We start from the raw sequence: 16,099 nt of genomic DNA, 5'->3' as shown, positions 1-16,099 counted from the left end.
TCGCCAGAACCACGGCAGGGGGAAGAAATAGGACAAGACGCGCCGCGCCGGGGCCACAGCCGCTCGCACTGACGTAAACACAGCAAGGCGCGCTTGAACCCTCGCCATAGCAGAGCTCTTATTGCCAATGCGGGCATCAGTTAGCTCCTTTGGGACCCGCATGCGAGGTGCAGGCTGCTGTCAATCGGGATTGCGGGAGCAACATGAAACCGCGCCCCTGGTGTTTCATTGTGGGAGCTTGTCTGCCGCAACGCTCCCAAGCGGACGGGGCAGGGTCCATGCCGGCTGACACTGAAGAATAAGCCTCGAGAGTGCCTATCCATGCGAAGATCGACCTCTCGCAATCCATGATCACCACACTGATCTTCCCTCAAGAACTGGATCGTCACACCAAGCATTGCAGCCTCCCGCCCCGCAGGGCGCCAGATCTATTAGGTTCCGTGATGCCGCCGCCCTATGCGGCGGTTTGCCTCTGCCAAGGCTGGAGGAAACTCGGCTTACAAAACACGAGTAATACAAGGGAGAAGCATCCCTCTCGACCATGGTTCGGACCACCGGTCCATGCAAAGACTCATCGTCTGATATCTGATTTGGCAATGGGATCGAAGCTTGGTAGTCCCTTTTTTCATCGCAACACACGGACCCTATATCCCGTTCCGGTGGGCTATTATGCCTCCACGATCTTCCTCGCCCATTTCGAAAGACAACCCCGAAGAGGGAAAGTGGACGTTGAGAAGAAGGGATGGGTGGCTTGGTGAGCCGCATGGTATAAAGAATCCCCCCTCGCCAATACCGCCCTCGATGTAACAGTCCCTTTCGTACTAGGTGAGAGACAGTTTTCCATCACAATACTACTCGTTCGTCCCAGTTCTGCTGCTTGACAACACTCATTTATTCAAAACTGATCATCACGACTTCATCCAAGTCCAAAAGTCTACCGACCCTTCACCCTCCTTCAACCCACGTTACACCAACTATACTTTCGCTTCTTAAAATAAATCTTCTGAACCTAACCACAATGAAGTCCGTCGCAGTCCTCACAGCCATCATCGGCCTCGCCGCAGGCCACGGCATCGTGACGTCCCCTCCCGCTCGACAAGTCGGCGACGCCTTCAAGACCGCCTGCGGCGAGCAGCCGTTCAACAACCAGAAGGGCGACCCCTATGGGAACCAGCAGCAGCTCGAGCAGAACGCCGCCTCGCAGAAGGACTTCAACGCGACGTCGTGTCAGTTCTTCATGTGCAAGGGGTACCAGCTCGCAGACAACACGGCCAACGTGCAGACGTTCACGGCGGGCCAGACCGTGCAGATGAAGGTTGACATCCGGGCGCCCCACACGGGCGACGCCAACGTGAGCGTGATCGACCTGGCGACCAACACGGTCATCGGGCAGCCCATGATCGAGTTCCAGAACTATGCCAGCACGAGCACGGGCGTTGCCAAGAACAACACCGACTTTGAGATCACGATGCCTGACGTGGCGGGGCCGTGTGGCGAGGTCGGCAAGTGCGCGGTGCAGTGGTGGTGGGACAGCAGGGAGGCGGACCAGACCTACATGAGCTGTATTGACTTCACCATGGCTTGACTTCCAAGGTTGGTCTGGTCCGGTCTGGCCTGGTCTCTGCTCATTGGTCATTGGTGCGGTGCTGAGGGGGCGCATTCAGCAAAGTTCTGCTTGTCATCACGATTGATTCATACCCCATCTGAGAGGAGGCCCGAATGCTCGTCAAGTTCAGACGTCTCGCATTTCATACAGCTACAGCGTGCCTCGGTCCTTTCTCACATACACTATTGTGCTGCGTGTACATGCTTCCGTTGTCTATTTCAAAAAACAAAAGCTTTCGAGTACAGAATATTTCAAGTAGCTGCTAGACAATAACAGAAAAGTGCGGGAGCTCAATATGAAGCCATCTCTCAGGACTTGTCACCACCATGCGCAAGGCTATGTTATTGCACTGCCAGTGGGACGCCAAGCAACGGGGTTTGACCATTTTCCCCAGTACCGAAAATGCTGCCGTTCAGCCAGCACCGCGTACAGGACACAGTGTAATTGGTGTATGGATTGTGATTTTATTTGCTCTACCAATTCTCCGGAAGGCGAATTCGACTTGCATAAGTCTGTTTCTCTTCCCGAATACTAATGGAAAAGTGAGGAATCACGACAGTCCTCAGAATTAGAGTTTATCTGCAGGGCGGGCGTTGCAGCAGGGGGACCTATTCCGAAACGCTCCGACTCTAACCCGTTTGTTCGTCCCAAATCTGCTGGCAGCTCTCAGACTGAGGAGACGGGGAAGCGAAGGCAGATCCACGTCGAGAAACACTTGAATCCCCGTCACGTCGGCGAATGTTCAGGTGATACGGGTGCGGAACTCTATCTCGGTGTCCCAACGCACGCCGAGGACAATCAAAAACTCTCACCCCGCTGTAGCTGTGCGGAGACCTCGCCGGGCCAGACCCGTTGAAATATATCCATCGCGGCACCAAAAGTCGACACGTCGTCGAGCATTCTCACAGCACTCATGAATACAACCGGCACCTCGATGCCTGCACAACAGCAGCCTCGGAATTGGCACCCATAACTGGCACATATCCAAGCTCCGCCCCATATCATTAACTCAAGTCCAGAAATGTTCCTAGACGCCATCAACCAAGCCCCCGGCCTACGAACCTTCTCCACGCCTTTCCCACAGCCCATCAACGCCATAGACGCCGACCCTAACGCCCTGATCCCGACCTGGGGCCGGTACTACCGCGCGCGCCGGAGGGCAAGCGAGCACCTCATCCACGGCCTCACACACAAGCCGAGCTCCTCCCGCGCCGGAGTCCTCCTGACGGACTTTGCAATCGGGGCTGGGATCGGCGCCGTGGCCGCCGTCGCGGCCGTGGCCGTCATAGCGTGCGGGATCGCAGTAGTCGTCGGCCTGACCATCGACGTCGTAACTGGTGTCGTAATCGATGCGGCAATACGCATCGCCGTCGTGTGCATGAGGGCCGGAGCGAGGCTCGCGGCCAAGTTCGTTGCCAGCCTCCTTGGCGGGGCAGCGAGTGTACGCAAGGGTGAGTCAAAAGCCTCGTGATCTCCCCACATTTGAGAGGATCATGGTTGTTCTGACAGGAGCTTGGCCGGCAGTGTACGCGTCGTGGGGGAAAGAACAATCAATCGATAATACCTGCGCCGCCGTGGTTCCCGCATCGAGCACTGTCACTGTCGTGCCGGTACCACGCCGCAGCTTCGCACCACGATACATCTTTGGGAGCACACAGGCGAGGTCGGGGAAGTCTGGGCTGAGGCCTTTGAGACTGGCGGCCTCGGCAGGAGTGCGTCTGGGTGGCTCGCCTGCCGCACAGCGGTATTCGGACTGGAAGAAGGATAAGGGCGTGACTGTGTTTGCTACGATTGCCTTGGAGCAGTGGAAGCAGAGGGTCACGAGCCGCATCAGGAGGAGGAGCTAAAGCTATCACCATTGTTCTTGCATATATAGCGGGTAATGCAGCATCGGTCGCATATGGCCCGGGTGGATCTAGGATTCATGATAAAAGCAGCCCTTGACATTTTAAACATAGATAATTATTTGTATATTCACACGAGACGTGTTATGTGTCCGACATCTTGGGCTCAGAGTGTTTCTATTGAGCACTTGCTCGATCGAGCAAGCCGCTTGTCATGTCCCTGGATGCCGCGGTACTCTATTGAGTGGTCGTTCGGTGACGAACCAACCTTCACGACGCATATCACAACAGGGATTTTACTGACAAGATCATTCGCGTAGAAAGGTCAAGATCAAATAACTTCGAATATTTCCTATCGTGTACATCTGTCTGCCACAATCATAGCCCTGATGCTATGGCATTGCTGTAGCGAGCTCCCAACTCGCTGACACTAGGCGCCCCCTGGGAAAGCAGCCTTGCAGCTTTCGTTCAAGATCCAAAGATTCCACCGCTTGAATCGCTTCTGCATCGACTCAAACAGCTCTTTCGCGTTGGCGGCCTTCTGAAGCTCCTCCTCAAAGCCCCGGATGTAGGCGACATTGCTCTCCAGGAGAGTCTTGGCGTATCCCGCGTCCGGATCGGAGCGGATGTGGAACGAGTGTCCAGGGATCACTATCTTTGGCTCTAAGGCAATGATCTCAGAGATCGCCGTAATCCATTGTGCCCGCCTCTCTGCGCTATTCGCTTCAGCGAGGTATTGGTAACAGTCCCCGTTGTAAGCCACGTCTCCAGCCACAACGAGGTCGAGGGCTGGTACGTGGACGAAGGAAGAGTTGTGCGTATCGGCATGCTGGATGTCATGGATCTTAATGATGTTACCATCCAGATCAATCTCATTCGATTCGGGCAGCGCCTTGAACACGACACGCCTCTCGTCCAGGCCGGGAAACCCCACTTTCCACACGCCCTCATACATGTCCGGGGCATACTGGGAATCAACCCCCTCGATCACATAGCGGCTAGCCACGGCCTGGATTCCGGGAAAGTTGTCCTCCAGAATAGGGAAGCCGAAGAAGTGGTCGCCATGCGCATGTGTTGTGAGGAACAGTTTTAGGGTACAGCCCTCAGGTAGCCTGCCCTTGATCCACGCTGCCAGGTCTCGTGTAGGGGCGATGGTGGTTGGGCAGTCGATGATGACCGCAGATGAGGGCGTGTAGACCAGGGTACAGGACAGTGGTTGCCAGAGGCCTGTGTCGGGTGACGAGGTGTCCGGGGATGTTAGAGTCGTTCGAAGGGGAGGGGAGAGGAACGTTGCGAATTTGATTGCCATAGCTGTGTGAGATGTGGTCTTCTCTGAGAATTCTCTTATGTCGTCAGATTATAGAAGCGAACCCAGGGTATGGCGCTTGGTCTAGTCGTTGGAATCCTTAGATAAATCGGTGTTATTCTCTTGGAATGATAACAAGAGGTGGATGAACATGATGGAAATTGACGAATTTTATGTTCTTGTGAACTGTGTAGTTGTGGCAAATCGAAGTCGATAAGTATGCCGGAAATGAACTGATATCCTGGAAGCTGATGACAAACATCGTTAAGTTACCGAGGATGCGAGAAAGGCGCGGTTGATGTACTACGTAATACAGAGAGTATTGTCAACTGGTGCCTGCAGGATCAGTAATCGGCATGCAGCAAACCTCAAATCACGCATCTCCAATTTGGAACATCCGAGGTCTCTTTCCATGCAGTACTAATCTGCCTCGTCTTGCGTAACTTATTATCTATCCTTGAGATGCAAGCTAGTTAACAATTCTCGGACGAACGGCCAGCGCACCGTTGTGCATTTGAGATTAATCATAAGTAGCACAATTTCTACAGATCGAAGTAGTTAGCCTGAATCAAGTCCGGCCTCGGCATAGTTAACGGAAGCCTATTGGCGACTTTCAAGTGCGTCAAGTCCATGCTGCGTCTTTCATATAAGTGCGGGATCAATGGCTTCGCCGGTGCGGTAAGCGACGAGTACGTCCCGATGAGTCCAATCAGTGCATGCTAGTTCACCGCGCCAAAGATCGTGGGAACCGATTGGTTGGTGAAGGAGAGTTGAGATGGAGTGGACTAAGGTTTGTAGCTCATCAGGATTATTTATCTACTTTCGCTTCTCTTCAGCATACGTCCGAAGACATAGATGGCGCCTTCATACAGCGGTGACCGCTGAAGGCCCAGCGTCCAAACAACATACAGTGTCCATAACAGTGGTAAAAATACGATAGGTCACGTGGCCCAACATTGTAGACCGCTCGGAAGCCAGCCCCCTCTGAGTCCAATCGCTCGTCTCGACATCGACCCTCTCTCAGCCCACCCTCATCAACTTCAGCAGCCACTGACACATTTCTATTTGAACCATTGAAGATTCGATTCCCATGTCCATCTCCACAGACACAGACCTCGCTTCCCTCCATGATCAGCTTCGCGGCATCAGATATTATGCTGTGGTTGAAGGGAAGCGGATCTGCGAGGGCATTGCGCCCCTTGTAGTGGAGCACACAACAGCAGCCGGACGAGTCTTGGCTGTTAAAGTCACTGAAAGAGGCAACATTGATAAGTCTGAGGCCGATATGAGTATGTCTCCAAAGATCAGAATGTTTCGACGCTCTGTCCTTCTCGCTCTCTAGATAGCTGATCCACGCCATCTTGCTTTAGTGCATCATGCTGCAACCCATGGTATTCGGGCACCCATGGTCCTCGGCTGGTATGAAATCCACACTCACAGACCTACAAAGCCTGTCGCAGTGGCCATGGTCAGCGACAAGGTACCAGGTGTGCCTCTTGCCGATGTCTGGCTAGGCCTTAGCAAGGAAGCACAGGCGAGCATCAAATTACAGCTTCGGGACCAGCTACAGCGGATGCGTAATTGTACCCAGCCGTACATCGGGTGCATCAACCGTCAGCCCGTGCGTAATACCTACGACCGCCTCTTTATTCATTACTGCGGCCCCTTTGAAAAAGAAGAAGAGTTTGACAACTGGTGTTTGGCCCGCATCAACAAGGGATCTATTTCTCAATGGAAATGGAAGAAATTCTTGCAGCGGGAGCGGGAGAAGTCTCGCAAAAAAGACTTCGTGTTGACTCATGGGGACCTGTCGCCTAGAAACATCCTGGTTCAGGATGGCGTTGTCACTGGTATCATTGATTGGGAGCGAAGTGGTTTCTTCCCTACCTACGTCGAATATGCATTCGCGATGGTGCTCTGCCACTCGCACGAGGATTGGTGGATACCTGTGTTGAAGGAAATCCTAGAGCCTTGTTCGAAGGACAGACTTCAGTTTACGCGGCTGGTTGAGGATAGAGGATGGTAGATTGGGAATCAGATACGATCAATGACCTACAATTGAACCACTGTTTACCGGGGGCATGGAAACTTTGGGCATTGAATAAGTTCAAATATGTTAATACAGAACTGCTTAATCAATTTTTGAAGGCGCCGTATATTCCTCTGGGCATGTGTGGAATAGAAGAGAAACCACCTGGGCAGTTGTCGGTCGGCCGATGGCGGCGTTCTTCACGCCGCCAAGTGAGCGTCTGGCTCTTTGTCTGCGACTGATAAACTTTGAGCCACAGACTGACTTACTGACTGAATCTCCCGGGCCAGGAATCTTGAAAGTCAATATTGCATCGTCAAAAGTGCCCACGGTGTTCCAGGGCATTGGCGACTACAAACTCAGACATCGATTCTTCAGTTACAACAAGGTAGAACTCCCTTTATCCAACCTATAACCGATGAAGTTATAGGCCTTCTAGAGCCGTGAACTATAATCTTGAAGTACCTAGATATATACCTATTGAATGAGTGTAATAAGAAGTACTTGTCGCGCTCTGACATTAAGTGTTAATGTCGTCCTTATAACACTTAAGGTCTTGTGTTAGGACGGATTAGTCCGTATGGATGTTAATTTGGACAACATGTTCGCTAAACGCGGATCTACGGGTAATCAAATATTCTCAGAGATACAGCTTGGGGGCTTGGGGGGGGGGGGTTGTCTCTCAAGACTCCGACTTCGCGAAGGACGGCCACCTCATCGGGAGGACCGAAGATACCACACTGACGCTGAGAAAGCATTTCAGATCGACAGCCTTATTAACGTATACTGAGGCGATTACCATCTTTCATCCCCGCAATAAAAGGGTTCGCACCAGACGACGGAAATTCCTTGACTAATTTCAAGCTAACATATGTTTGCTTCGGCCCGTTTCCTGCGAATCATGGCGAAATCCTGACGCCATAACAAATCGCAAATCATTTCAACCGTGCTCGGCTGCCTTGGTGCCCTTCCGACTACTCGCCACCAAGTACTCGGTAATTACCGGCAGCAGACAGGAAGTTTCTGCTGAAAGTCATGAAACTACATAGGTAGACTCTATGGAGCGCCCTATGGTGGTGGAGCTTCTGGCTGGTGAATGGTTCACGGAGAAGCCGAAGATACACGCAGACCTTTGTTGGCGGTACTTGAGAAGAGGGTGGTGGAAGCGCCGATGTGAAGTTAGCTGTTCATCAGCCTCGCTATTCCTGATGTTTACCCCCGATTCAGATTCTACCCAGTTAGCGCCGGCCTACCTAGGTAGCTGTGACGGAACAATCAAGTTGTGGCGAAGCTATCTAGGTATCTAAGTCACGGCGGATCGCGGCGTGCCTAGTGGTTCATCACTTGAGGTACCTGTCTCTTAATTCTCAGAATTAGGATCGATCATGCTCTAGAGACCAAGTTGAATTTAAAGGCTGTTAGCTGGCGCTCGCGTGATCACCTGTTCGTCTTAGTCGCACTAGCTTGGGTTCGAGGCGCCTAGTCCCCTTGCATTACTTGATTAGACAACAGGCAACGTAGATAAAAGGGCGTGATCGCTTGCAAAGTCCTCGCATGATGATTGTGAACCATGCAACCCATTCAAAAGCTTCAACTAAATCCATTCTGTCAAGCCTAGACTGTTAGATCCCCACGAAATTTAATCTCATCATGGGCTCCTCGAAATCTTCTTCCGATAGGACGAAATACCGACACACCGTCTATGTCCTGCACCCTGCGAAAACACAATCAAAAAGGTTCTCCAAGCCGGAAATTTGCTGTGTACATGACAACACCGTCACTGAGGATGGGGTTTGGAAGACGGATTGGCAATGGTGGGAGCCACACGGGCTCAAATATTGCTGGAACAGCATGGTGCTCCTGTGCGAGAACGTGCCGTACCGTCCCGTGTCGGTCGCCGTGGGGGAGGCGACCAGGGACGTGGAGAATTTACGTGCCTCTGGAAAGGATCTTTCACTCAACAAAGCGGTCCTCGACAGATTCCAGGGGTTTGAAGAGACGAGGCTCGGGGAGCAATGGGATCTGTACACCGTTGATGTTCTGAGTCACTGGTCGACGACTCTTTACGATCCCAACCCGGACTCTCAAGCGAGTAGGTGTGTGATGATGTAATGGATGGTTTGTTCGAAGTGGTTGTCGGCGGTAGTGTTTGGGATATTTACAGATATCATGAAATCTTTCACTTCGATGTTAGTAATAATTAGGCTGGGTCGGTCAACGGTGCTCTGATCACCACTCATGTCCGCTGTAACGGCAGGACTAATTTGGGTGTTTCACGGGAATGAAGCTCGATGCGATAGACAGTTCGTAGAATTATATATTTGTGAGGTTTGATGAAACACCTCGACCTCCAACTCTTTCCCTACACTAGCCGACATTGGTAACGTCTGCTGCCCTTGACTCTAGCCTGGAAGAAGGCATTGGTTTTCAGCCCTTCCTTTTTAGAGATAGTGTTGATGTGTGCGGTCAAAGCAATATAAGGGATTGTTTCACAGAGCAAGATGGAGATGGATGATGGGTCCCTCTGACCGGGACCGAATGCTCGGTTTGTAGAAATTCAGGAGGGCTGAACGCGGAAATTCCGTGTGTGGATGCCCGAAGGCCGGCATGGCTGCTCGGCGTCAAAATAAGCTACAGACGCATCTAAGTGATCTGCCTTGGCACTGCCCAGCGCCGCCCAGGAGTGGGTGAGAAGAGAGATTGGCGCCAGGATAGCCCTATGGCAGGTCTTGGCCGGTCCCTGTAAATCCGTTCACGGGACTAATCCGCCCAAGTCGCCCCCCAAAAAAGTCGAAGCAGGGATTTTGAGGCCTTCTTTCGTTACGGAGTAGAACCTTGGAATCCGGCTTCTACCCGTTTTGACCCGTCTGACCCCTGACACTAGCACGTAGGCCGGATTTTTCTTGCTCGTTGCAGCATTTGAGACCCACACAGCATCACTAATTCAAGGTCTGACAAACTCTTTGGTCGGGCCTTTTTTAACCACGTCCCCACTCTTCGGAGTCGCGAACAGGTTGCGTGGACTTTCTCCTTCTTGGGTAAAAAACAGATTGACCACCTTTCTTATTGGAGAATGACTGCGGCGATCACCCCTTTAGGGAGATCCGCCAAGTCACCGCAACTTCCGAGGCGGTCCTCCTCGTGATGCCATGCATAGTTTCTCCCAACTGCTCACCTGAGAAACCGGGCTACGTCTCGTCGGTAATCGTCACAAGTCTGAATCTGCGGAGATGGCAGCCATAAGCAAAGACCCGGACTCGTTAGTCTGCTGCAAGGAAGCCGCAGATGGCGTCCCGGCCGATCAGATAATACGAGATGAGAAGACCACCACCACCCACTCAGGTCCGAGCCCGCCATGTCCGCCGTTGCACAGCCACCCCCGGCTCTGCGCGGCCGTGGACACGCTCCCCGTCATCAGGCTCGGCAAGACCAAAAGCACCTTCGCACCGGCAAGGCAGGCCCGGCTCAGGAACAGCCTGTCGCCCGTGGTCGGCCTCCTCGAGCTCGCCAACGCGGGCGACTTCGCCGCCAACGTGTGGAACGAGGTGCCCGTGCCCACGCACGCCGTCGTCCTCATGGCCGTGGGCGGCGTCTTCGCCCTCGCCATGTCGGCCTTTGCCTTCCGCGACGCCCGCGCCAGCTGGCCCAACGTGTGCCTGCTGCTCGAGCAGCGCCGGCGGCTCCGCGGCGAGAGGGCGGAGCGGCTGAAGGAGCAAGAAGAAGGAGGAAGAGGGGACGAGTCGCGGGTGCGCGGCATCGACGTCCTGATAGACGTCGTCTGGCGCGAGCTCGGGACCGAGGCCATCAGCCGCTTCGGCCTCGACCTCCTGCTGGGCGGCGGCGCCGTCATGATCGGCGTCGGCACGCTGATGGCCATCGGCGGCGCCGACAGGAAGGTCTGGCTCGCTAGCAACCTGCTGTCCGGGTACGTGGGCAACGCGCCGCTGGCCATGTACGCGCTCGTCAACTGCGCGTGGTCGTGCTACATCTGCGCCAGAGCGGGCCAGCACTGGGCGGCCGCGTCGGCGGCGCTGAAGCAAAGGGGGAATAAGAAGCAGCAGGAGGAGGGGGGACGGGGCCCGGATGAACATCTCGGAGGCCACCCGGCAGTGTGGGCGGCGGTGCGGCGGCGTGCGCGCAGCCTGCAGCTCTACACGGCCATTGTCGGCGTGGCCAGCATCCTGGGCGGCGCGGGCTCGCTCATGACCGCGACCATGTGGTACGGCTATGTCATCCTGACGCCCGTCGTCGTCTCGTCGGTCCTGTGCAACGTCTGGTGGCGCAGGGGGCTCGGCTACGACAGGCCCCTCTTTGGCGACGGTGACGGCGAGAACCTCGACATGAGCGCGGCGTCGCTCACCGCGGAGATGGAGTATGTGGCTCGCGCGCAGGACGCCTTCAGGCGGGACCCGACGGCGGCGGCCGGGGAGCTGGGGGCCGACCTCGGGTCGCTCGAGTCGGTCCTGGGGTTCATTGTCGCCAACGACCTGTTTGAGGACCTTTGTCTCCGGCTGCTCGGGGACAGGGAGCTGGCGCCTCGGCTTTTCCCCGTCCAGGGCGAGAGTTTCACAATCAAAGCGGCTGGTCTGCTTGAGGCGGCGCGGGGGGAGAATGAGGGCCGTGTGTTGGGAGCGGCGACGAAGTGCTTGCAGGAGGACGGACTGCGGAGTTTACGGTCGAGGGAGCGGTATTTAGCGGAGGCTCTTATGAATTACCTGTACATGTCTCGTTTGGCAGCATGACTAGATGTATGCAAGTAGATACATCTTCCGAGCCAGTGTCATATGTGTAACACGGGCTGTGATGAACATTTTTTAAGAATACATATCTTTTTTATTTTCCTTTTCTATGACAATGTCCCACTCCCTGTGGCAGGGCAGGGGAAGCCGTGTCGGGGCACCTTCCATCACAAAATAACCTATACTAGCAAACTAGCGAAGTGCTAGACTGGGGTGATTGATCCCAGAGCGTTGACTGAGTAGTGGTGAGTGCTGAACGAACAGTCCTTCTCATCCAGAAGAGACGCCCCGAAACGAAGCGGATGGGTGCCTCGGGATGAAAGGACGAAGTTTCTGATGAAACCTCCAGGCTCAGACCCAGCACCGGACAGGAAGCTACCAGCTCCTGATCACTCCGAGTCCTCTTGCTCATACTCCTGCTCCTCCTCATCCTCGGGCTAGGGCTCCTTCTTGACAGCCACATCGTCCTCAGACTCCTCGCAGGCCTCAGCACCCTCCTCGGTCTTGATCTCCTCGTAGATATCAAGCTCCCTGCGCTGGTCCGCCACCTGCTGCTCAAGCTCCCGGATGCGCGCATCGGCCTCCTCGTTACGCCTGCACCACTCAATCTGCTCCTTCTTCAGCTTGTCCAAGTTCTTCCACATTGTCAGCTCCTGCTCGCGCATATCGAGACTCAGACCGCGCAACTTCTTGCGCAACTCCTTGTTCTCATCGTGGTCACTCTTGTAGAGACCGAGGGTCTGCTCCATGATGCCGTTCTGCTTGCGCTGCTCCTCAAGCTCCTGCTCGAGGGCGGTCCAGCTTCCCCTGACCCCGTGGAAGACCGACGCGAGGCCGTTGTGCAGGCACGTCGTGAAGGCGCGGGTCTTTTCCGACTCGGTGTCGGAGGAGTTGTTCTGCTGCGCGCCGGGGCTGGGGCCGGGGCTGGGGGCGGTGTGCTGCGGCTGGGGAGTGCTGTAAGGTCTGGGCTGCATGGGACCGTGGCCAAGACGTGGGAAGTTGTTCGGGGGCTGGAAGGGGTCCAGATGGATACCGGCAGCACCCGCACCCTGTGGGACACTTGGGCCTGTATTGGACATGCCACGCGTGGGACGAGGGGGCGGAGTAGCAAATCCGTGTGGAACAAGAGGAGTTCGCTCGACATGAGTTCCCGCCGCAGTGGTAACAGGCCGGTAAACAAATCCAGCCGGACGAGCAGTACGCCGGGTAGGAGCGGCGTTGGGAAGAGGAGTTCGGCCGACAGGAGCAGCGGTCGGCTGGGATCAAGACTCGCGCGAGCCCTGTTTCGTCTGTTTCTCAGTGGGACCAGTAAGGGTCACACTCGCCTGGCGCTTGCGGCTGGGGCCAGGCTGTCCGTCCATGTTCGCTTCTCCTGCTCCGGCGTGATGGCGAGCATCATCATGAGGTGAGGCGTTGTCGGAGTCTCCCTCATCGTCTTCCTCGTTGTCGTCCTGGTTGTCGGAGTCGCTGCTGTGTATGCTGTGGATGCTAGAGACCTCCGTGTCTTCACCGCGAGCCGCGTCGCGGGGTGCAGAACGTCTCGGGTACTCAACTCTTCCATCTGCTCCCCTGGGGAACCAGCGCTGGGAGTGCTGGGTAGGAGAAAGTGATTGGGTACTTCCACGGTCGCTTGAACTCGCAGACACGTCTTGGTCTTGACGGCCTGCGGCCACAGCAGCAGTTTGCGGAGAGTCCTGAATGTCCTGGTCGGGGGCTGTTAGATTTCTGTTGGGCCCAATTTGAATCTGTGGGGGCAGCAAAGAAGATGAAATACAGTATTGGCAAATGAGAATGGTGTAGTTCGATTGGGATATTGATGCCGACAGCCTTGCCATGGTGGAAGCTGCCACAACGTGGGAGGGAACGGCAACGAAGGATGATACCCTGCCCAGCTGTCTCAAGGTATGCAAACAGCACCTTGGGGGAATGAATCTTTGGCGGTATTGTACCCATCGGGCACGAGGCCGTCATCCAGGTAGGAGGTGGTAGCTGAGCGACGAGGCTTCGCGCCCGCTGGATTGATTGCATGTGTATGGATGAGGATGTGGATGTGGTGTGGATGTGTGCGTATGTGGGTGGGTGGGTGTGCGTGTTTGTCATGATGGGGAGAAGATTAGACGTCTCGCAACAGAAGGAGAGGATACGACTTACAGGAATCTCAGACAGGTCGCTCGACGACGATGAAGGGGCAGTTCTTGTGGCAGGGCGCCTGTAAGAAGGCATGCCCTCCAGTTGGCGCCTATCAGAAGGCATGCTTCCTGGCTTGCTTGATGAGCGTCCACGACGAGGAGGTGACATCGTTCTATCGACAGTACTGTCGATGAGATGTTTCGTTCGTGATAGATGGTGGGTAGTAGGTGGTGGGTAGGAGGTGGGAGGTGGGAGGTGGTAGGTGGTTTGGTTGTGGGTGTCGTGCTTCGTGGAAATGGGGGGAGGCGGGGTTTAAAAAGACAGCCAGGAATGCAGTTAATCGTCGTTCAGGCAGCGAGTGATTGGTATTCTCGTTTCGGAAGCGTGGGTTGTGTGTTCACGAGGTGAAGGGGCCTATCGTTCTGAGCTGTTGCTACCGACTGCGGTCAGTGAGGCATCTAGCCTGCCTACTGACTCTGGAAAGTAAACATACGCCCCGAAACAAACACGCTGAACTCACCTTTCAACGTAACATGAATCGAGGGTGCTCCAGGCCCCACACAGGCCACGACAGATGTAACTGTCTACTGCAGTCCGGGTGAGCCTGCTTGAAGGGGACGAGGCGTCACAGGCAGTAGTAAACAAGTAAACGATCATAGTCACAAGATGAGAGGGGCTTTATCTCTATCTCCTCTCTCTATCTGCGTGATTAATTTGCGTACCGCTCTCTCAAACTGATAAACAAGCCACGCGTCAGGTCCGTAGATATATAGAGAACACTAAAACAAGGATCCAGCAAGGCTGTTGGAAGGATCAGATCACCATGTTCTGGCAATAGGCCGTTGTGGCGGCAAGCAGAGTACCAAGGTATCATACAGTCTATTGCGAGAAAGGGATTCACGAATAGAACAAATTCTACGAAGGATTGTTTTCATGAGGATTCTGTCCTCATGTATGAAAGCACCACATAGACATTTTATATGCGTGGGGATGCGCAACGAAAGCAGCCCTCTGTCTTCACGTGCTTGTTGTTTCCACCAGGATGCTGTTTGCATGGGAAATGCCCTGGTATGCTGGTCATATCTTGTTTCCATCGGGGCTGCCCTCTGGTGGCTGCTATAACCTTACGGTCGCCTGTCACTGACAACGGTCACGTTTGTCAGGATCTCCGGGTAAACCCCGCGAACAAGCTTTGGATATCTCAATTTAGGTGTTCTCTGCCCACCAGGCAAAAGTAGGCCTGGCAAGTAAGGAAACTGACAATGACGCAATGTAATTAAACTCAAGTCTACGAAATCAAGGGGGCAGAGGTCTCCTGATCGCAAGACGTTGCTGTGCAGTCAGAGCAGAGTCAAGAGCGGTCAAAGGGCTCGCATGGCGGAGTAATGGTCTTCGTTGTGATGGTGATGGTCGCAGTGACACGGCGGATTGCAGTAGAACGAACTGCCTACGCCTCACCGGGCCCAGGAGTGGCATCACATGTGATATGAAGGCAGGTTGGGCAGACCCAACCGCGAGGTTGATCGGTGTTCCTTTCCTGGTATCTAGCATACCTAGATAAGTCAACCTCAGTTGGCTCTTCTAGCTGCGTAGGACTACACCAGTTGATGGCTTCAAATGTTACGTGCCTCAGAGGCCCATTCGGAAGTGTTGCCGCGATCACGGGGATCCGATGGGCCTCCAGTACTGTCTGGTTCCTCCAGCCGGTCCAACTGTCATTCAACAGGGCTAACCAGTCGTTCTGGTCTCGAAAAGCGCCCTTTGTGTAGTACATCCAAGCGACCGCTCCAGAAATCAAATACTGCCCTCTATTCACTGCCTCGGCGATCCGGTTGTCCCTAGTAACCAACTCCTTTAGTGTCTGCGTGTATACGGTCAAGAAGTCTGAGCCCGTCTTGGGATATTCGGTGCTTTTCTGTGCGAACCCGGACTCCGCGAGGAGGACATGATCGATGTACTTTGATGCGGTCGAGGTCGATATGTCTAGCACATTGAATCCGCGATGGTACTACTGCGACTCAGGCTTCCTGCGGTTGGTTTCGCTGTGGTTGTAGCTGTGCAGCTCCCACACTGGCGTGTTCATACAAACACATGGTGGCCGGAACAAACGTTGGACTGTGGAGTCAGGCCGTTCAACGTGTCTCCTCTTGCTGGTGCGGAGACGCTATGGTCGTAATCGAACTCGGAAAGGAACGTCTGCGTGTCAGTGTTGACGGAGATGCCGACGGCAGCGTCCACAGGGGTCACGTAATGAGGCCATACCAGATTGATCAACTGTAGGTAGAATTGACCGTTGGGCTGCTGCTCTGGCGTAACCAGTTGACTCCTGTTGGTGGTGTTGGCCCTGCTACAAATGCCGAAATGTTCAAAGTTACATTGTGGAAGAATCTCGAGCCTGAATGCTAGGGAGCCGTGACGGGTGCCAGGTGATGTTGGCGTTGGGAG

The 16,099-nt window shown here is 54.5% G+C and overlaps 6 protein-coding genes across 6 annotated transcripts; 4 read left to right on the top strand and 2 right to left on the bottom strand.

The window, feature by feature from the left end:
- Positions 1-1,018: 1,018 nt before the first annotated feature.
- KVR01_009298 (uncharacterized protein) lies at positions 1,019-1,585 on the top strand (the record flags this gene model as incomplete). The annotated part of the gene is made up of 1 exon (XM_044785369.1): positions 1,019-1,585. The coding sequence occupies one exon, from the start codon at positions 1,019-1,021 to the stop codon at positions 1,583-1,585; it is 567 nt and encodes a 188-aa protein (XP_044641800.1).
- A 1,042-nt stretch (positions 1,586-2,627) lies between these two features.
- Positions 2,628-3,453, top strand: KVR01_009062 (uncharacterized protein; the record flags this gene model as incomplete). Its single annotated transcript, XM_044787737.1, has 2 exons — positions 2,628-3,057; positions 3,152-3,453. 2 exons carry the CDS (start codon positions 2,628-2,630, stop codon positions 3,451-3,453), a joined length of 732 nt encoding a protein of 243 aa, XP_044641564.1.
- Positions 3,454-3,775: 322 nt separating this feature from the next.
- On the bottom strand, positions 3,776-4,990 carry KVR01_009574 (uncharacterized protein). The gene has a single exon (XM_044782204.1). It carries the CDS (start codon positions 4,757-4,759, stop codon positions 3,881-3,883), a length of 879 nt encoding a protein of 292 aa, XP_044642076.1. The 5' UTR covers positions 4,760-4,990; the 3' UTR covers positions 3,776-3,880.
- A 785-nt stretch (positions 4,991-5,775) lies between these two features.
- Positions 5,776-6,831, top strand: KVR01_009096 (uncharacterized protein). Its single transcript, XM_044794853.1, has 2 exons — positions 5,776-6,045; positions 6,127-6,831. The coding sequence occupies exons 1-2, from the start codon at positions 5,847-5,849 to the stop codon at positions 6,780-6,782; spliced, it is 855 nt and encodes a 284-aa protein (XP_044641598.1). The 5' UTR covers positions 5,776-5,846; the 3' UTR covers positions 6,783-6,831.
- A 2,913-nt stretch (positions 6,832-9,744) lies between these two features.
- KVR01_009489 (uncharacterized protein) lies at positions 9,745-11,627 on the top strand. Its single transcript, XM_044785073.1, has one exon. The coding sequence runs from the start codon at positions 10,016-10,018 to the stop codon at positions 11,525-11,527; it is 1,512 nt and encodes a 503-aa protein (XP_044641991.1). The 5' UTR covers positions 9,745-10,015; the 3' UTR covers positions 11,528-11,627.
- A 334-nt stretch (positions 11,628-11,961) lies between these two features.
- Positions 11,962-12,923, bottom strand: KVR01_009024 (uncharacterized protein; the record flags this gene model as incomplete). The annotated part of the gene is made up of 2 exons (XM_044789735.1): positions 11,962-12,573; positions 12,846-12,923. 2 exons carry the CDS (start codon positions 12,921-12,923, stop codon positions 11,962-11,964), a joined length of 690 nt encoding a protein of 229 aa, XP_044641526.1.
- Positions 12,924-16,099: the final 3,176 nt, after the last annotated feature.

The sequence above is a fragment of the Diaporthe batatas genome (genome assembly GCF_019321695.1).
Source record: "Diaporthe batatas strain CRI 302-4 chromosome Unknown Contig00011, whole genome shotgun sequence".
Taxonomy (NCBI): Eukaryota; Fungi; Ascomycota; class Sordariomycetes; order Diaporthales; family Diaporthaceae; genus Diaporthe; species Diaporthe batatas.
This window is presented reverse-complemented; position numbering and strand designations above follow the sequence as displayed.

What these genes read in the sequence shown, in the direction of transcription:
- KVR01_009574 (XM_044782204.1), bottom strand. Translation starts at nt 4,759, where the DNA reads ATGGCAATCAAATTCGCAACGTTCCTCTCCCCTCCCCTTCGAACGACT.
- KVR01_009489 (XM_044785073.1), top strand. Translation starts at nt 10,016, where the DNA reads ATGGCAGCCATAAGCAAAGACCCGGACTCGTTAGTCTGCTGCAAGGAA.
- KVR01_009096 (XM_044794853.1), top strand. Translation starts at nt 5,847, where the DNA reads ATGTCCATCTCCACAGACACAGACCTCGCTTCCCTCCATGATCAGCTT. An exon ending in TAAGTCTGAGGCCGATATGA is followed by an intron (nt 6,046 to 6,126) that starts GTATGTCTCCAA and finishes ATCTTGCTTTAG; the next exon opens with TGCATCATGCTGCAACCCAT.